This window comes from Microdochium trichocladiopsis (assembly GCF_020744255.1).
Source record: "Microdochium trichocladiopsis strain MPI-CAGE-CH-0230 chromosome Unknown B0I36scaffold_9, whole genome shotgun sequence".
Classification (NCBI taxonomy): domain Eukaryota; kingdom Fungi; phylum Ascomycota; class Sordariomycetes; order Xylariales; family Microdochiaceae; genus Microdochium; species Microdochium trichocladiopsis.
The window spans coordinates 746,290-766,617 of NW_025763552.1; the positions used below are offsets into that span (position 1 = coordinate 746,290).

At 57.6% G+C, this 20,328-nt stretch overlaps 3 protein-coding genes across 3 annotated transcripts; 1 reads left to right on the forward strand and 2 right to left on the reverse strand.

Annotated features, from left to right (window-relative positions):
* Positions 1 to 77: 77 nt before the first annotated feature.
* On the reverse strand, positions 78 to 9,868 carry B0I36DRAFT_416058 (uncharacterized protein; the record flags this gene model as incomplete). Its single annotated transcript, XM_046162065.1, has 4 exons — positions 78 to 675; positions 730 to 1,567; positions 1,657 to 9,498; positions 9,565 to 9,868. 4 exons carry the CDS (start codon positions 9,866 to 9,868, stop codon positions 78 to 80), a joined length of 9,582 nt encoding a protein of 3,193 aa, XP_046008133.1.
* Positions 9,869 to 10,936: 1,068 nt separating this feature from the next.
* B0I36DRAFT_366523 (uncharacterized protein) lies at positions 10,937 to 12,390 on the reverse strand (the record flags this gene model as incomplete). Its single annotated transcript, XM_046159312.1, has 7 exons — positions 10,937 to 10,998; positions 11,089 to 11,156; positions 11,238 to 11,395; positions 11,557 to 11,666; positions 11,727 to 11,888; positions 11,972 to 11,991; positions 12,050 to 12,390. 7 exons carry the CDS (start codon positions 12,388 to 12,390, stop codon positions 10,937 to 10,939), a joined length of 921 nt encoding a protein of 306 aa, XP_046008134.1.
* A 4,081-nt stretch (positions 12,391 to 16,471) lies between these two features.
* B0I36DRAFT_366524 (major facilitator superfamily domain-containing protein) lies at positions 16,472 to 18,134 on the forward strand (the record flags this gene model as incomplete). The annotated part of the gene is made up of 2 exons (XM_046159313.1): positions 16,472 to 17,131; positions 17,220 to 18,134. 2 exons carry the CDS (start codon positions 16,472 to 16,474, stop codon positions 18,132 to 18,134), a joined length of 1,575 nt encoding a protein of 524 aa, XP_046008135.1.
* Between the last annotated feature and the right edge of the window lie 2,194 nt (positions 18,135 to 20,328).

Genomic DNA, 20,328 nt, shown 5'->3' on the forward strand with positions numbered 1-20,328 from the left:
AGAACACCAAGATTCTTGATATGCCAGCCAGCCTACTCCAAACCAGCCCTCCCATGTATCCTCCGAATCAACAATCATTACTCCTGAAACTCATCCTTCGCAATCAGCCTGCAATCCAGAGCCTTGCCTGTATGCGTCTTGTCAATCGTCTCACAGTTGCGCCGCATCTTCATCATGACGACATTGAGCAGGCCCACCAGGTGCTCATCCAGCACGCGCGCCACCGCCACCGGCTCGCCGTTGGCCACGATAGCCTGGCCATCAACACCACCACCATCACTGCCAACAGACGGACACGCCAGAGGCGGTCGAGCAAGGAGATACTCCCGGAGCGCCTCGAACTCGGCAAACGTCTTGAAGTACAGCTGCCCGGCAAACAGGTCCAACTCGAGAACCACATCCGCGGGAACATCCACATCCAGCGGTGGAGCATGATGAGGCAGAGGAGGAGTAGCAGAACCCGGGGCGAGTAGCGCCGACGATGACGGGGACGCGGAGATCAAGGAGGGGGTGGGCGACGGGACGGTGTACAGATCGAGCCTGTCCAGGCTGCGGAACCCTTCGTTGAGCAGCGGCGCGTACAGGTGCAGCGTGACCGCGCGGGACTGCTTGATCGTATCCATGAGGCTTTGCGCCTCGTACGGGCTGATGATGACCATGTGCTTCAGCGCGCGCCTGCCCCCCGCCTTGCCACTGGATACATCTCGCTCCTTTGCTGATGATGGCGACGAGGAGGAGGCGGAGGCACTGCTGCTCGTCAATATCCACTGCACAGGCCGCTGGTACGAGTCCGACACGTAGCCCACGGCCGGCGGCTTGATCGTGGCCTGGAAGTCCCGCGTGCAGTGTACTCGCCCTGTGCGGCCACTGCGGCGCAGCTTCGCGATGTACTTGGCCGCCGAGGAGTCAGCGAGGGAGTCGTAGACGGGGATGAATGTCGCCGCGCTGTTGGCGGGGAAGCTGCCGGTCTTGACAAAGGCTTCGACGTGTGGGTGGACCGCGTGCTTCAAGGGTTCCGCCTTGTCCGGCCGCTCGAGCTGTCTCTCCTCCTCGACCTCGGGTGCCAGCTCGCGCTCCTGTTCCTCCTGGAGGATCGCAGACGAAGGCCCCATCGTATCGAGGTCCTGGCAGCGCTGGGAGATGAGGCGCTCTGTCTTGCTGAGGGCAATTTGGCTACAAGTAGCAGTATCTTGCTGCGAGGTTGGGCGGTATCGGGTTTCGAGCAGCTGCGCCTCGTCCTCGAGGAATCCCTTGGCCAGTTCGTCTGGGAAGTCCAGGTCTCGCGACTGCTGGCGATGAAGGACAGGACCAGTTGCGCCTTCGCCGCGTGCTTGTGCCCACAGGAGGCTGTGGCTCTCGTGCCGCCTGCCCTGGTTCGCCCATAGTGCCGTGTTGCGCCGGGCGTCGTGCCATGTCTCGGAAATAGACCAGGCCAGGACGTCGGCGACGGATACTTGTTGCACGGGGTTGGTGCGGCCCATGAGCCGGTTGATCTTGCGGTGGATTTCCTCTGGCACGCAGAAGACGACGGACTGGTCTCTGCCCAGTTCTCGCATACGCATGCAGGCTATATCACATCAAAGAAACACGTTAGCATACCTATCTCGTGATGTAGGACTGATAAGAACTTGTGTCAACCGTGGGTCGAGTACTCACCCTGAACCAATCTGTCCTTGACCAAATTCGCACCCAGCGTGACTGCTGCGCGGTAGTCCTCTGGTAGCTTGAGATCCGTGCCACGGGTGTGGGCGTCGTCGAGGAACACGACACACAGGCTGAGCTGGGTGCAGTAGGGCGACGTGTGCAGAGGCTCGACGCGGCCCTTGCGGTCGACGACGCAGATGTTGTCCTGTTTGTCGACAAACACGGCTGCTTCGGTGCCGCTGTCATTAGCAAGCAACGTCAGCCACCGCTGGGCGACGCCCAGGTTGTCCAGCTCGATGATCTGCGTGCCGACATCGAGGATCACGCGCACAGGGGGCTCCATCCCGACAACCATTTGAAGAAGCTGCTCAGCGCTGGTACTTGCCGGCGAGTGGCCAGGCGTGGATGACGTGGGATCAGACGTTGAAGGTTGGAGGGATTGAATGGCCATCACGTTGTTCTCTGCCTGCAAGAGATGCTGTAGGACTAGCGCGTTGGTGTGAGCCTGAGCAGGCAGAGCAGTCTGCGTGACGCTGAGCGGGAGCACAATCTGGGCGTCATTGGTGCCGCTGAAGCCCGTTGTCGGATGGGGCTTCTGCTCGCCAATGTCCCAGCCCGAGGCGGACAACCGGTGGGGGAACTCCTTCATCTCCTTGGTGAAGACCACGTGGGCGAGAAAATAGTCGACCGCCGCCTTGGAGTGGCGGAAGCACGGGAACAGCCTGTTGGAGCAGAGGTCCGGATCTTCGAGGTTCACACCGCCGAGATGCTCTAGGGCGCCCGGAAGGTTGTCCGCGTCCTTGACCCACGTCGCGTACTCGTCAGCACGCTGGTCAGACCGGTCGAGATGAGAGAGGGCATTGCCCAGCTGTTCGTTGGTGAGGCCCTGGTAGTAGTAGCTCAGCGATGTGAGCACAATGACAACATCCGGGTGGCTGAACTCGGAGCGGGCGGACGGGTGGTCTTTTGCACGGTAAGGCACGGCTAGTCTGGTGGGTGGTGATCGCGTGATGTCCAGGCCGTAGTCGACCCTCCACCGCTTGTGCCCAAATGCGAACGCCAGGATGCCATTGGCAATGAGCCCGCGGAGAAGCAGTAGAGTGTTCTTGGTTGTCTCGGCCCAGAAGCCCACGGGAGGAGCGCGCTCAACCAAGGCGATGGTCTCGGCAGACGCATCTGGATTCCTGATGTATTCGCGGACAGCGCGACGAAGCTGTTGAGTTGCCTGGGCAATGGGGAAGCCCATGAGGCCGTACCGGCATACGTCATCAGCAACGATGTCGAGCAGCTTGTCCACGGCCTTTGGCTCGATCAGCCGCGTGCGGGGGAAGCAGCCCAGCGATCCAAATCGAATATCAGTGCCGTGCGGGAACTGCTGCTGGATTGCGGGGAGACACTTGCGGACCACGTCGAGCACTTCCTGGATGCAGGTCCAGCGCTCCGGGCTGTGGTCAATGGGCTGCTGCAGGCCGAGCGAGTAGACGAGCTCAAATTTTGGACTGAAGTTCTCGTCGCTCTCGTCGACCACATCGCGGCTGTGCCGGCGCATGAAGTCGTGGAGCTGCAAGAGCTGGTCAGAAGTCCTGTGCTTCTGGCTGATCTTGTGCTCGATGCCCATCAGCTGGAACGACAGAATGTGCTCGGGCTGGACGAGCAGCACGCCGCCCTGGTCACGGCAGCGACTCAGGAGCTCCTTGATGGCGTTGATCTCGGGCTGGCCGACCTTGATTGCACGAGAAAAGGGGAGGTGGAACACCTGACGATCGACAAGACCGCCGAGCTTCGAGACGAGCATGTGCACCATCTGCTTACTCTGAGGCTTGGCCACAATCACTCGCATCAGGTTGTTGCCATCGGCGAGAGACGTGACCAGCATGGGCACAATGACTGAGGACTTGCCCTCGCCCATGTTCAGTTGCATAACCGCGTTCTTGCCGTGGGCGGGGCTCTGCATGTGTGTGGCAATGTCGACCTGAACTCCCCGGATAAGGATCGAACCTTCAATCTCGAGAAGGAGCCATTCAGGGTGCTCGGCCGGGTCCCAGTTGGCATGGCCGTCATTCTGGAGCTCCTTGACCAATGCCGCTCCGCGGGCCCTGAGCAATCTCTGAGCGCGTTGCAACCGTGTCAAGCCCACTCCGTACTCGATGAGAATCTTCTTCCAGTCTTCGCTAAGACTTGCCCAGTGCTTGCGGTTCAGCCGCTCCAGGAGAAGTACTGGGGAAAGACGCGGCAGCTGATAAGTATCTGCGACATCGTTGGTCATGGCCTGGGTCATCCTATCATACAAGGAGTCGACATGGTTTTGGCAAGCAGCAAGATGGGATTCGAGGATCCCCCGCATCTTGAAAAAGTCCGCCGCCAGCGCTTTCTGCAGGAACTGTCCTTGCTCAAGGGCAGCGAGGCTCGACTCCAAATTGGCAATGTAGCTGTTCTCGTACTTCGACTGAGCCATCGCCTGAAGAGATCCAGTCAGGATCCTCAACCGAGATCTGGCGAGTGTCACAACGCTATTGTTGGCCCTGGACGACACGCTGAGCGTCTCAGGCAAGCTCGAGGGTGCTGGCGTGAGCCTTGGTGGTGTGCTCCGATCAAACAAGTCGGTAGGAGACACATATCCGCGGCTGCCATGAGGCAATGTCGGCAAGATCTTCAGTGCTGGGCGTACAGGCTTGACCACGGTGCACTTGTCCCGCGACACGATCGCACAAATCTGCTGGAGATACTGAAAGAACTTCAGATTCTCAAACCACAAACGGAACAAGCCGGAAACCTCGGACATGACGCTTGGTCCCCATTGGAAATACTTCTCAGCGTCCGCGAGAGCAGTCCCGGTTGGGGCCGCGGGTACAGCACACGGCCACTGATCGCCGAAGTGCGTGGTTAGATCCTGCGCCACCTTCTCGGCGCGGGTCTGCCACGCGGTGCGGCCGCGGTTGTGGAAGTCCTGGAGTGACTCATACTCCCTGCGGGTCTCAATGATGTCTTTGAGCGGATCAAAGCTGCGCTTGCGGTCTCGCACAGTCTGGAGGACGTCTTCGCGCTTGAATGCGCGACCGCGGCTCAGGGCGAACTGCGTCGACGAGGTGGGCAGGGTGACCTGGCTCATTCTGCTCGAGCAAGTGGAGAACGTGGTCAGGACGTGCACGATTGTTTCGTCTGCTTCCTCGGCACAGGAAAGCGAGGCCAGCCAGGTGGTGAGGGTGAGCCACTTCTTCTTGGTGGCGGGCTGGCTGAGAAGGCGATGCAATTTGAGCCAATTCTTCACGATGAATGGCTTGGTGGCCGTGCTCCAGGGCATGAACCACTTTGCGTCATAAGCGAGCTCCCTGGTGTCGAGGTCGGCGGAGCCATTGGCGACGGGCAGTTTCTCCAGGAATCTCCAGATATGCATTACCAGATCGCTGACAACAGCAACGTGAGGATTGACCCGGATGGTGTGGAGCGTGTCAGCCACGGCGTATGTTGCAGTGGCGATCGCAGAGTCTTGGACAACGTCCCGCGCCTTGTAGACGAGATCGTGCGCGGTGTCGTGGTCTTCGGCGCCGAAAGTCGAAACACGGAATTGGGCCACTCGGATCTTGTGGCGTGCCAGGAGGCCTCTATCAATGCCAGAGTACAGATCCACAGACGCTGTTTCCGGGTGGCTTTCGTGGAAAAACTTGTTGTTGGTCGCCTGGTCGAGCAACGCCTGGGCCTGTTCGACGAAGCCATCGTGCTGTGCCAGCATTCCAATCTTGTTGTCAAAGTACATGGTCTGCATCACGCGCAGGTGCTGGGGGTAAAATTCCCTCTTTGGAGTTAAGTCGGCAATCATTGTAAGTAAAGAGATGGACATTTGCTTGAGGCCATTGGCTGACTGGACAGCAGCGGATTGCAGAATGCGTAGCGCCTCCTCCGTGCCTGTCCGCGAGGTGAGGCGGTCGGGCATGCAAAAAGACGTCAACGCATGAAGTAGACACAGAAAGAGCTTGCTCTGGAGATCACCGCCATCCACGAGACGTCCAAGAAGTGTGTCGACTCGATATGCATAGAGGCATGTGCTTGGACCCTCGGTTATTTGCAGCGACACGTGAGCTGGCGTTCGTTTGACTTGTGGAGTACCGTTTGGCACCAGCACAATCCGATCAGACGACGAAGATGTGCTCTTCAGCACGAGTTTGTTGAACAGGCCGACCAGGGTGCCGATTTGCTGATCCTCATCGACAACCATGCCCCGAAAGTCCCTACAGGATACAGCAGTGTCTCCTGCCTCCAGAGAGAACCGAGAGCGAAGCACGGGCAGCTCAATGTCGAGCCGCCGGTGGTTGGCAGACAAGACGCAGTGGATGCGCGCCTCCTTCTCGAGAGTGCCCAGGATGTTGGCTAGAGTCTTCGAGGTCGGCGTGCGAAGGCTGATGACGGTCATGTTGTCCTTGCACAGCTGCCATCGTCCGCCGGCAGCTTCATGCGAGAGGGTCCATGGCTGCCGCGGGACGTCCCAGGGCTTTTTCAGCGGACGCAGGCTAACAGTCTGGGTTGTTTCGTCGTAAAAGTGGACATAGTCGTTGATGAAGGCCTCCGGATACGAGCCAGACAGGAGCCTGCTGGGTACATAGTAGAGCACGCGGTCGCCCTTTGTCGCTCGAACGTATAGCTCGCCCGAATTAAGGGCGAATTCCACATCGTATCCGGCAAACGGAACATTTGTGGAGAATGGGAAACCGTGTGAACCCTTTGGCATGACCTCGACGATCGACCTGCCAAACAGAGTCCTATAAGTGGAGTGGCTCTCGTAGTCTGACGGGAGCCGATTCAGTGGGAGGCCGTTGACAAGCAATTCTCCTGTAAGCAGATTGAAGCGCACGACGGGAGCACCCATCTCGCATGCAGAGCCCACGAGCCACTCTGGGTATTGACTCGACACAGGCGCCCAGTTCTTCTGTGCCCTGTGTCCAGACCAGGAGCTGCTGATGGCATCGTCAAGAGCGCGACTACCGCCCGTGATACAATCCGAGAGGATTCGGAAGGCGCGGTGACTGAGTCGCTTCCATTGCCAAGTAAGACCATCATGGGAGTCAGAGCCACTCTCGCTGTCGGTGCCCTCGCGAGCGATCAAGGAGCACTGCAAGAATTGAGACGCAGCGACCGAGGATTGAAGTGCAGATGAAATGTGACCTTGATCCATGTCGAAGGACATCGAGCAGATGAGAGCACATCGAGCGGCGCGGTGTCGGAAGTTGTTCCGGATCCGCGTATCGGTGCTCGCTCGAGCCTTGTCCCTGAGCGAGATGGCCCAGCCAAGAACTGTATTCCTTGCAGACGCCAAGTACTCCACACACTGAGGAACGGTGATGGGATCTGTGGTCAGCTGTAGAGTGCGGGTGGCAATGAGGATGAATGTCCGCAGAGCTTCAACGGACTGCCACGACTCTGCGACTCGGGAGGTGGCCGTGACCACGCCATCCAGCAGCGTTCTTGAGAAGACTGGGTCACTCAGGATGGCATGAGATGCTCGTAGGACGTTGTCTGCGAAGGGTGGCCCGGCCTGGGTAATGCATTGAGCGTGGAAGACAAACGTGGACAGCTGGTTGAAGTCGACTGAAGGCGCATGGAGCTGGCGGAGCATATTCTGCCACTGTAGCTTAAAGCCCAGGGGCAGGGCACAAAGCTCCCTGAACTCGGCGAGTGTCATGTGCTGTGGGCACTCATGTTGGGAGGCAATGACAACGTTGGGCGTCGGGCCACAGGAATTGTTTGCCGGGCGATAAAGAAAAGGCTGCATTGCCAAGTCTTTGACGGGTAACTTCAGCATACAGCGCCGTGGAATGGTGTCGGTCAGCGTGGCGGGACCGCCGAAGACGCGCGCAGATGTGTTGAAGTATTCATAGTGAAGGGCGTGGTCGACAAGGACTTGGGAGTCGCTCGTGATCGAGCCAATCTTGATTGTCCTGTAGTGCGAGCTGAGGAACGACTTTGCCTGAGAGATGGCGGTGATGTTCTGGCTCGCTGGGCCTGAGTAAAAATGCCTGAGCCCCTCGTACTCAGATAGCACATGCATCTGCCGCGCCCTAGACTCGACCTGGTACGACAGGGACAGGACTTTGAAGAGGAGGAATGCTGTGGCGTCTCTCCAGGCTGGGAACCATTCTGTGGGCGCGAGCTCGAATACGGCATTTTGTGCCTTCAAGGGGTCTTTCGGGAGCGGCCACTCGTGCACTCCGATCTGTAACGACTGATATTCTCCCACGAGTTTGCACTTGCTGCAGTTTCGGTCATCATGTGCTGTGATTTCGTAGCCACGGCGATTGATGAAGGTGCGAAAGGTGCAGCTCATGTTGTCGGCCTGAGCTTTGAGATTTGAATATTTGCTTCGCAAGTTCGCCAGCTCGACCTCCTTCTTCCGTCTAGTATTGGTGGCTTGCAGCTCTATATGACCATACAAACGCTGCTGCTCCTCATATGATTGAAAGTGCCTCACATAGAAAGCGTTCTTCTTGCCGAAACTGTCGAAGATGGACGGCATGGCAGCTTTCGAATTACTAGAGCACACGTCGAGGTACGACTCGATCCGCTGGAGCCTCTCGAGCTGAGACTTGTGCGGGAGGATGAGGCTCTGGAGCAGGGCACGAATCAAGCTGGGCTGAACGCTTGCGTCATGGTACTCGCCGAGCACGGTGCAGATCTCGAGTGCCGACTTGTTACAAGCGATCCACAACTCGAGGCAGGTCAGAATCATAAGTGAGGTGGCTTCCGGGTTGTTCTGGTACGGGTTCTGAGCGGCTGTATGGTAGTCGTAAAGCAATCGGTGGAGTTTGTCGCAGGTGGTCGGATCCGAAAGATTTCGTTGTAGCCAGTGGTCCAGGGAAGACTCGACCCAGCTCTCAAAAGCTGCCAGCTGGAAGTCGTGGTAGTTGTTTGCGCCGGCAGAAATACGGGGTAGCCTTTCCGAGTCAAGCAGATTCAGGGTATACTTGGGCGAGAAAGTGGCCGATTGCTCTCGCAGATTGAGCTGGGTAACCGTCTCGAGGTACTTGTCCAAATCCGGCAGAGAGGCGAAGGCGTCCTTGTGAAAGTCGAGGGTTGGCAGGGAGGCGTAGTCCGGCTTGCGAGCATCGTTCTTGCAAATTACCTTCCACCGGCCCTCCAGGATATGGTTTGTTTCCCTGATTACATCGCTGCTGTACTCCTGAAGCCAGCTGTTTGCGTTGGCGCCGAGTTTGCGCAGGCGACGGCTGACCTTTGCGGTCATGGTGGTAAGAAGGTCGGATTCGATGTCTTGCTTGAGGGCTTCTCGCAGCAGTGCGGCCATGAGGAAGGCCGTGAATTCCTTGTAGGCTGGGGCTTTCAACTTGGCGGCGCTCGAGTCGACCTTTGCCTCCAGCCTCGACATGGTCAAGTGGAAACCCACGCGAAGGAGCAGCCACGTTGGTGACCGCGTCCAGGGAATGAGGGAGGACTTGTACATGATTTCCTCACGCATCTTCTTATTGATGGCCTGCACCCTGACAGATGAACCAAGGGCGAGCAAGATGGACGAGAGGTAATAGGTCACGATGCAGGGATTGACGGAGTGGCGGATTTCTCCAACCGTTGCGCCCGCTTTCTTGGACGTCGGCTGCGAAAGTGCCGTGCTCTGGCCGCTCATCTTGCTGATCGCAAGGACCAAGGTCTCCATGACGTCGTCTTTTTGGAGAGAAGAGACTGGAACGGCGATGGCCTGGCCGGGAAACGTTCGGATGAGTCTGCCTTTGGTATCGTAGATGGATCCATTGGAGGGAGTGAGCTCGAACAGCTCGAAGTGGATATCGTTGGCGACACGAGTGATGAGCATGCCGGCGTTCTGAGAAGTGATCTGAAGGAGCATAAAGCCACCTAAACGAAGGCAAGGGTTCCTCAGTCAGTCACCAAGTACGGCAGTACAAAGATGGTGATACATACCTTTGGTGCAAAGATCTCGGAGACTTGTTGCAAGCATCTCGGGCTGGACGGATACCTGGCTGTCGCCAATGGCGTGCAACTTGGAGAAGGTGAGCACCACATGTGCAGCTTCCTTCGTGATGGATTGGTGAGCGCCATCTGAGTTCTTCTCAAAGTCTTGCAATGTTTGGGCGAGGAATTCCACGAGGCTGCGGACATGCGCCTGGGAGTAGTCGTGCGTTTGGGGCAGCTGCGGCGGCAGGAAGAGATGATTGATGGCATAGAGGATGCCCTCGCGAGTCATCCCAGCCTTGGCCGGCGCCATGGCGTGAATCCAGTACGAGCAGGAGTTGAGGTCCAATGACGAAGATGCTGGACAGTAGATACGAGAAGATGAAGACAGCAAGCTGCAAAGATCTGCAATGGTACCTCTCTGAGACTGACAAGAAAGGTGAAGTGGAAAGAGTAAGGTCGGGTCGAGAGAAAGGTGCAGGGCGGAGGTGGGTGTTAAAGAAGAGGGCACTGAACTTGGCCTGCAAGGCAGAAAGCGTCGAGCTTGACGGAGCTGCCCTTCTGCGGTGGTTCTGTTGGGTGAACGCCTAGGCGAGGCAGGCAGCCTCACGGTTGGTGGTAGGCGTGGTAGGCTTCCGGCAGACACAAGGACCAACAATACCACGGCACTGCAAGCCCCCGACCATCCCGCCAACGCCGCAGTCTCACATTCATCTTTTCTTTTCCATGCAGAGGCAGACGGTCCTTTCTCTGCAGCAAACGCTTACCAACGCTCCATTTGGCTTGTCTCACCTTTCTCCGTTCCTCAAGTCAGGGTTTGAGGCATCCACGGATGTACTTCAGCCGGTGTGGGGTGCATCTCTTGCGGGCTCCCTTTTCGTTCAAGAAACTGCATCCAGGACGTTGGTGCCGGACCAGATACCATGTATGCACTCTACTTCTCATAAAAGCTGAACCAGCAAAATGTATGAGGTGCAAAATCCTCGAGAAGTTGGTGGGTGAATAATGGTTGTGGTTCGTAAGCCTAGAACCCTATATCTCTGGGAAGACTGGTTGTGGACAACAGACGTAGATTCAGTCACTAATAACAACATCTACATAGCCTTGCCAGAAGCCGAGGAGAAGAAGAGTGTTATGAATACTCAAAATTATAATTTGTTCAAGAAGCGAAGTATAGGAGCAGTGCTGAGCACCACTATGGTTATTTTTATGTGCCACCAACTCATGTCTGCCTCACACACACCGGGCGTTCTCCACAACCCGAGATCAATATGCTACGCATCAATATCCAAAGGGCGATCCGTGCCACAGCCCCGCGCCACGATGTCCGCGGATACAAACGGAGCCGTTGGCGAGTGCAACCACGGGCCGACGCTGCTGCTTAGCGGAAGTCGTTGCGGGCGGAAATTACCGCATTAACCAGGGTCTGGCCGGTTGCCCACACTATTTACTCCCACGCGGGTGTCAGTAAGTCAAAGGTCTTGAGCAGAGCAACGAGAAAGACACTGGTGGCGGAGTTTTGCAGCTACGTACCAGACGAGGCCGACGAGGAGCCGTACAGCGTGCCCATGACGTATCGGTCGCCGGTGCCGGGGTACTCCCTGAATAAATCACAGTCAGCACACCTAATACCATGCAAGAGGGAAAGACACGGGTCCTGCAAAAGAAGGTGCGAAACATACCAGATGGGGCCGCCAGACTGGCCGCCGGCGGTGTCGATGTTGCCGAGCGTCGGGCTGTCGCTGCCACAGCCGCCCGACTCGAAGAGGCGGCTACCGCCGGAGCGGATGGGACGCTCGCCGTTGTTGCGGTCGCCGGGGTAGCCGACTGGGGAGGGGCCCTTTGGGTTAGTCACAAGTTCCTGGGGAGGGCCTGTTTGGGAATATCTGCAGGGTGCTTACACTATATCAAGAGGGGGAAGAGTTAGCACAATGTATACGTTGTAGCATGATTTTCCAGGGCGGACACAGAATACAGCTAGTAGCCGTCTTGGTCACTTACGTTGTAAAAGATGTCACGGTTCAGCCACTGGCTCGACATGGTCCGCGCGCCAAAGTAGCCGCGCTGCTCACCGATGCGGTCCTGGAGGATGTGGATGGCCCAGTCCAGACCTTTTCAGCATGGTCAGCATCATTTCCCCCAAAAGGTCTCCGGCTGGGAGGAAGACTAACCGTAAAGGCAGGAGCCCGAGGTGTCGGTAGAGTAGATGTAGGTCGTCACCTGCGAGCCCGGATATCTGGTCTCGCCGTTGTAGTAGAAGGGCGAGAAGCGGACGCTCACGTTCTCGCCGTTGGTGGGAGTGCAGTGGCGAGCCGTGATGACGTGGCGGGGACCTATGTGGTTCCGATGTTAGTCCCTTGCATTCTGGGTATTCTCCTCCCCAAAACTCTCAATATTCTACGGGACTTGTGCTCACCAACGAGAGTACCAGTGCACCTGTTCCGACGAATTAGTAATAGTCCACCGAGGTTTGAGTCCAGACAGGAGATCTCACCAGACACCGTTGGACCACCTGACCTTGCCGATCGCAGAGTACGGGTAGTTGCCGTCCTCCCAGTTCTGGCGGTCATCGGCTCCGTAGATGGCTCTCTCAGCCAGCTCAACGTCGGTGTGGTTGCTCGGCTCGGCGACAAGGTCGCCCATGGCGAGCAGCACGGCTGGGTCGTAGTTGACAGTCTCGGTGTGGACGCTGCTCTCGGCCACATAGAAGGCCTGCGTGGGGTCGAAACCCAGCGCGACCTGCACACCATTCTCGTCGACATCAGGGATCGTGAGACCCGAGACGACACTGGCGGCGGCGCCGAGGCCGGTTGCGAGGCGAGAAACTCTGACCATTTTGGTTAAACTCGTGTCGAGCGGACTTGAGGGCGGAGAGGAGCAAAGGTGTTGATGTGTAGGGATTAGGGGCAGAAAGGCAGTGAGCGAGGATGCGGATGAGAGACCGTGAGGAGGAGTGTTGGATGATGATCTGGTCCAGAGGTTTTATACCTCGCGACGTCTAGGCATCCTGCAATTCAAATAGACATCGTGAGAAGGACTTGGGAGTTGAAGGATTCGCCAAACAGCAACGCTCATCCAATGACATCCGATAGCTTGCAAGGGTCAACAGTATGCCGGCTGGGTACCGATCCCTTCCACCAAGCACAAGGGTGCAGGCGCCACTAGCACGTTAGTTGTTCTCCACGACCAGGGTACACCCTCCCCCGGTGGGAAGTTTGTGGCTGAGAGAGTCAAGCCAATTCGAGACTCAGAAGTTGCCCTGTGCCTAATGAGATATCACGGTCTTGTGCCTGTGCAGGATCAGACTGGATGGGGTAAAGTCAGCGAGGTGGCCTAGCTTCAGGCTTCCATCTGGAATGGGACCGTGTGTGCGCCTCAAAAGGATGCTCACATCAGGCTTTGAGTCCAGATGAGGCAGGTCACGACGGTGAAGAGTGTTGTCAAAGCCTGACATGAGGTGGACGGGTTGTGCCGTTTGTCATCTGTGCCGGGATTGGCTGGTCCGCATTCCTTGGACCCCAACTTGACGGTGAAAGAACCGAGGACAGCTTGCGGGGACATTGACTTGGAGTAAGCTGAGAAGCCAAGATTTCGTCCGCGGATATGCGCAGGTATCTCTAGATGTCGTCCATGCCGTGGCATAAGCTAACCCTGAGCCAAGCATTGGACGAGGGGTGCCCCTGTAGGAGAGCATCAGTGGTGTGACAGAAGCCTTGCAATCGTCCACGGCAAAGTAGAAGGATCAACCTAGAGCCTACCGGCCGCGTGCCAAGAAAAAGATACTGCACGCCCTCCGAGAACAAGTGACAATGCAGCCGTCTTGACTTGGCTGAGCTCGGCAGGCTTAGAGTACCACAGTCGAGCAGTCAGCTCGTATAGTGCGCTGTGATGTGGGGTGAGGTCGACAGACTCCCTGTTCCGAATGGGGCCAATAGTCTCGTAATCTACCCGGACTCTGGCCCCCATGCATAGCTGGCTGTTCGCTTCGAGGCGGGACGCGGATGTTCCCGCAGGGGGCAGTGGATGGAGCCTTAACCCCGGCTGGCAACGGAGGTTGCCCAAGCGTTGGATGCATGCAGAGTCCGCACGGGGCTCGAGAGCACCCAGAGCCGACGCAACAAGTGTCGGCTAATGCCATAGGGACGGGTAACCGCAGTCATTCTTGGAGACTTGACCTGGCCGAATACAGGAGTATTAACCAATCTGGAAACAGAGTCTCCTGGCAGGCCGCCGTATTGTCAAGTTTGCGCTCCCGCACGCAGTGCAGACATCTCATCGACGCCAGAACCGTAGGCTGGCGACGCTGCTGTCCTGCGCAGACCCGGACCCGTAACGTTGCAGAAGCCTTGCAAGACACTCGCTCATTTGCAACGGCGTACGACTGGTGGAGTATGCGCCAGACCCTGGCTGTCCCTGGGCCCCGGCCAGAATGGCCGCCAAGCCGGAATACACATGCAAGTCAATTGCCGCACTTTTTCGCCTGTGGGCGGTGCCCTGTGACGGCACTTTACTGGTTGTCACATGGGGCGGCGAGGTAATGTCTACATGCCCTGTGATCCTTCGATGGCCAAAGGCCACCAAACGTCAGCCACCGGCCTGTGTCATTGGCCAGCAGGATCATATAGGACACGCGCGACTGTTACCGCTGCAAGGATAGTAGGACTCTCGGCAGAATGCTCGCAGTGCTAGCTATGTTTTGCCATGCTATCGTTTACTAGATGCGTCGAATGCTGCGGATACACCAAGGGAGCAGGTATCTCCACGAATGCACCAATACAGCGAGAAAGCCATGTCGCTTATTCTGACTACAACGCCACGATCCACATTCCGCTCAAGACAATCAGGCGTCGAACTGATGAGGTAATCAGCCTGCTTCCCCCAAGCCCAAGAATGCCTTTACTAGGGTTTCTACGGATGACTCATCATTAATTAGTGGCATGGGAAGCTGCACGATTATCATGCTTCTTTACCGAATTGCCTACTAGACCTAGTCGCCAAGATGATCCTTCAAGTATGTCCGCCCGCGCCGGATATGCACAACGCGCCAACCGCCGCAGTCTCTGCCAGACTCCCTGAAGCCCAACATCATTCCAAATTGACGATGAGAAAACTCCACTGCCCCACAGGCAATCCTTTTGTTGCCAGTATCAACTCAGAATTCCACATGCGTGGGAGTAAATCCAACCGTTCGTCCCTGAAGTGGCATGGACTTCCAAATACTGAGCGCTTCAACCGGGAGAAAAGATCTTGATGTCCCTCGGATCTCCTGCAATTGGCCTCTAGATCCGATCATGCAATATTCAAGACTTATTGTCCTGCAGGACACGCCTGGTAAGGCTGAACGAGGGCCAGGCACCTCCCTTCATGGCTGTCCTCCACCAGCTCCCATTGGACCAGCGACTCGGAAACTCTGGCGGCGTATAGGTCCAGCATTGTCCTAGACCCCAACTGGGCCAAGGCTGACCGATAACCTGCAGGCCCAGGCGAAGCGCGGCACAAGTCGGGAGGGGGACTGCGGCCTGCAGTGTCACCTTTCCGGAGGATGAAGCATGACCGCATGCGACTGGGGATATGGGCCAGTGAGCATTTATGCTCCAGACGTCGGATCCGAGAGCGAATAATGACCGACTAGAATGTCCTGCCTGGAGCTGCATAGAGCGCCCGCGCCAGGGTGGTATTGGTGCTGACTGTGCTGTGCAGGCAGGACTCGAGCACTACCCCAGACAGCTGGATGTCAGCACCTAGCCTTCAATAACTCGTGGTTTGAGGAATACCCTTGCCTATATTTGAGGCGATCCCAAAAATGACAAACGACCAGATGACAAATATCCCAAAGTCAGCTTTTCGTGCTCCTTGGCACCACATCATGTTCATGACCTCTCGCTTTGCGGTGCTCTACTGGAGCTGTTCACTAAAAATTCTGGCGGTCAAAGTTGAGTCTTCTGACATCAGCCGCCACAACTGAAATGGCGGCAGTTCTCCCGAAGCTGTTGACCAAACGGGGCAACAATTCCAGTCCTCTTGTGCCGGGCTCGTCTTTCGTTGGCCCGGGGCTTGTCAGTGGGTAGTATGGCATGCTGTAGGTCCCGCAAGCCTATTTCTCGAATACACATCTGAGGCTCGGACATTCTGTTCTGCGCCGAAACGGCAGAATTCAACCCTGGCCTCTTTCGGCTGGCGCCGGCCTCAGACCACTCCTAAGGGTCTTGGAATTTCTCTCTTGCGAGAATTCTAAGCGTGCTCGTGATTCAAACTTCTCTTGGACGCCATTATACGGCAAGAGATTGATGGCCTTTTGTCACGTGTCGAACAAGGTGCTTGTGTCAGACTTCTGTACCCCCCTGAGCCTACCCCTAGTGTGTCGATAGGCCCCCAAACGCGGAGGCGGAGCAACGCTGCGGGGTTTCTTCGCCCGGAGGTCCCGTCCCTTGGCCAGTTGCACCAGCGCTGATGCTCTTGTACCGAACATGTGCCGGCCGTCCCCAAGGGGGCGTCGAGCTGAGCTGGCCGTGCCACCATGTGCCTGACGCCTCAATCTCTCAGCTGTGGCTGCATTGCTGTGATAGAGTTGCATCCTCATGACGACACGATTGGTCCGCACCAGCCACACTTGCTGTTGCTAGTCGCATACTGAAACCACGACTTGAGGCATCGGACAGGCGCGGTTCTGTGCAGCTGGGAGCGGGCTGCGGGCTGCACAGAGTGTTCCGACGCAAAGCAGCACGGCTAGTTGAGCGCACAGTGCTTCCGAATCGTGAGACAGAGGACTTTCCTTCTCTGAACCGCACGACTCATCGCGTTGCATTCTTTGCGTACCAGATGCCGCCATTAGCCGCCGATGTCGGCGTACCCCAGCCAAGGAGCATCACCATCATCACTATACACACCACCAGCATCACAGTTCGAACCGTGTACAATGCCGGATCAGATAGCAGGCCCAGACCGGGCCACGCAGCCTCTCCTCCAGCCCGCGTCCGCCCAGTACGGCGGCATCTCAGACACAGATGCCACGCCCAAGCCTCCGTGGCCCACGCACGACCAGCACCACATCCACCATGACGGCGTCAGCACGACGAAGGGCAAGACCCTGCGCATAGCCGCGGCCATGTTCTCCTTCTCGGCCATGGGCCTGCTCCTCTCGACCATCGGGCTCATGCTGCCCGCCCTCGAGGCCCACTACCGCCTCGACGACGCCCAGGTCTCGCTCATCTTCACCGTCGCGCCCGTGGGCTACATCCTTGCGACATGCCTGACGGGCACGATCCACGCGCGCCTCGGGCGCAGGGGCATCGCCCTCGTCGGGCCGGCCTTGCAACTCCTCGCTACTGTCGGCGCGGGACTGCACCCCGGACGGTACGAGGTGTTTGTGGCGTGCCTGGGTGTCGGGTCCGTCGGCATCGGCCTGCTGGACGGCGCGTGGTGTAGCTGGGCCGGCGGGTCGATGGGAGGGGCCGCGAATACCGTGTCCGGCTTGCTGCATGGGTCGTTCTCGGCGGGTGCTGGGCTTGGGCCGCTCTTGGGCGGGCTGGTCATGGTGCAGGGTGGGCTGGAGTGGTTCGTGTGGTATTATATCCTGGTAGGTTGGGCTTTCTTTTGTGTTTCCTGCCTGCTACCTGACCACGATGTGTGGTAGGAATGTGCTAATAGGCGATGAGCTTGGACAGGCTGGTGTCACGGTCATCGAAGGTGTCGTGCTCGCTATTGCATTTAGAAACGACACGGCCCAGAAGTATCTCGAGGAGCGGGCATACCTCGTTACAGAACTCAGCAACGGTGCAGAGGATGAAAGTACCAGCCTCCTCAATGGCCCCAGCGATACTGACGACGCTGGGCCAGCCATCATTGCCTATGAGAACGGCATAGAGCAGGACAGTCGGGGGCCGGCCAAGCCGACAGCACATCACAGCTTCTCTTCGTCTTCTGCCCGCGCCATCCTGACCCACCCGGTAGTCTGGATCTGCGCGGCCTTCCTCCTTGTCGAAGTTGGCGTCGAGTCCTCCGTGTCAGGCTGGGTTGTGCTCTTCCTCCGCCGCGCGCGGAATGCCCCCGTCCAACTCGCGGCCGCAGGGTCCTCGGCTTTCTGGATCGGCCAGGCTGTCGGGCGTCTCTCCCTCGGGCCGGCGACAGACCGATACGGACTACAGCGAGCTGTGACAGTGTATCTTGTCGGGGTTGTCGTGTTTGGTATTGCCTTTGCGCTGCTCGGCCTTGGTCAGCAGGGTGGTGAGGATGGTGAGGAGCAGCAGAGGAGCAGCAGCAGTGCGAAGCTATCTGTCGCGCTGGTCGCACTGATGGGCGTCTTCTGCGGCCCGCTGTTCCCCTCGGCGATTGTGCAGCTTACGAGCGCTCTGCCCAGGGAGCTGCATGTCGGTGCAGTCACGTATGTCGCCATGATTGGGCAGATTGGCGGTGCGTTGCTGCCCGTCTGTATCGGTCTGCTGATCCAAAGGCTGGGGATTGAGACGTTCCCGAGTGTTGTGGTTGTGCAGATCGTGTTGGCGCTGGGTTTTTGGCTGCTGTTCCCGGTGGCGGTCAAGGGGGAGGCCAGAAGGGATGAGCGAGAATCACTCCGTGCATGACGGATTCATAGAAAAAGATTAATACAGACAAGCAATGGCTGATTGACCCAACTTGAGGTTGTTGAGCATTTGACACCGGACTATCGTCGAAGCATACATCTGTTGCAGCCTTGGTCATCTTCAGCATCTGTATCCCTTTGACTTCAGTCTATCGGATCAACCTTCTTGATCACCTTGGCCGGCACGCCCACCGCAACCGAATAGTCGGGGATATCCTTGGACACCACGGCCCCGGCTCCAATCGTGCAGCCTTTCCCAATCTTGACGCCCGGCAGGACGGTCACATTCGCGCCCAGCCAGCAGTCATCCCCGATCTCGATGGGCTCTGCGTACTCGACACCGTCTCTTCGCGACTGCAAGCTCGTCTCGTGCGTGGCTGTGATGAGACTGACGCCCGTGGCAAAGAGCACACGGTCGCCAATGGTGACATGTGCACAGTCAAGAATCACACAGCTAGATGATGGACCCCGTCAATACATGAGTTTCTATGATGGGGGTGAAAGTGAGAGGGACATACTTGAAATTGGCATAAAACTTCTCCCCGACAGTGATGTTGCACCCATAGTCGACCTGCAGGCAGGGCTCGAGGTAACTGCCCTCGCCGACCTTGCCAAACAGCTCGCGGACCATGGCCATGCGCACGTCGGCCACCTGGTCGGCCGAGAGCTCCTCGGGCGGGACGTACGTGTTGAACCGCTGCGCGATGCGCCGGGCCCGGCTGCGCGCCGCCTCGAGCTCCGGCGCGAAGCAGCTGTACAGCATGCCCGAGACCATGCGCTCGTAGTCCTCGCACCAGGGGACGTTGGCCATCCCGCGGGCGCGGGCGATGGCCGCCTCGTCCTTGCTGGTCTTGACGGGAGGGACCATGGTGCTCTTTTTATGCTGGGAGGTTTGTGGTGATGGTGGTGGTGGTCTTGATGAGTGGCTTTGCTGGCGGGGTATTTTCAAGGAGGCCTGTATCTTTCGCCTAGTCTCTTTCGTCTGCCCTGTGCTTGTGTTGTCAAAGCTGACAGCGCCTTGTCAGTGTATGCCTTGAAGTTGAGACTCTCGAAGACTTCGGGCCCCGGTGTTTGTTCTGGCCGAGTGAAAAGGACAGCTGGACCTTGTGTGCCATTGTGACACATTAAAAGTCAGCGGCGTGAATACAAAGCAATGGCGGAGTTTCGCCAGCCCGTGTGGACCCGGAGTGAGCCGGCGCGTGCACGGCGGGGAAACAACTCCGCGGTCTGTCGGTCCGGGATATGCAGCCCAGTTGCTATTCCGCTTGTGCCCACTTGGTGGCGCTGTGCTGAGCCCGGGGATTATCCGAGCGAGGAGGTAGAGGACGACGTGAATCAACAGCCAGGAGATGGCTCCAGCAATATCACCCTCGAGTTCATGCTCTTTGAATCAATGGTGTCTCGTAGCGGTCTTTACAGAGTCAACACCTACCATCCTAGCCAGGCCGAGGGTACACATTCCCATTTTGTCTGGTGTCATGCCAGATAAGTGAGTATTGGAGGCTGCTGCCCGACCCAGGATCAAATAGACACGGTACGCGACGGACTTGCGACCAACAAGCTGGGCACTGGGCCGTGTTGGGCACCTGCAGGGGAACAAAACGACACAAAACCCTTGCCGTGCGGGGCAATGGCCAGGCAGACAGCTGATCCTCGCCACCTCTTCCCAGTTGATCAAGTCCTTGTGCAAGCAAAACCAAGCAGTCTTTATATTATCGAGCTTTCATCGAGCTTTCTGTTGGTGTGTGTGTCATGATGGACTACCCTCGCCGCCGTCGGTCTTCGTCAGATGCGAGCCGCATCTCGGCCCAGCCGCGAGCACAAGACACTCAAACTCAGTCGGCGCAAAAACTGGTGTGCCGCGCCAAGATCCTACTCGATGACGACGGGAGATATACGCTGCTCATTGCGTCGACGCTCCCGCGCGTGACTTACCAGCCTGCATGCTTCAAGCCAGTGAGTCGCGAAGCCGGCATCAAGACCACGCTCTCGCTCTGCGAGCCTTGCAGATCCTTTGTGTTAGATCCAGCCCCGCCTATGAAAACAGGGAACACGCGGAATACAGGCGATGAAGAGTGGTGGCGCTCGCACCACGGCTCGGTGTTGAGCTGATGGACTGCCGTTATGGTCGTGAGCAATCTTGCCAACTGTGTGCCTTAATCTGGTTGGAGATCTGCCGCACGCTCTCCATGTAC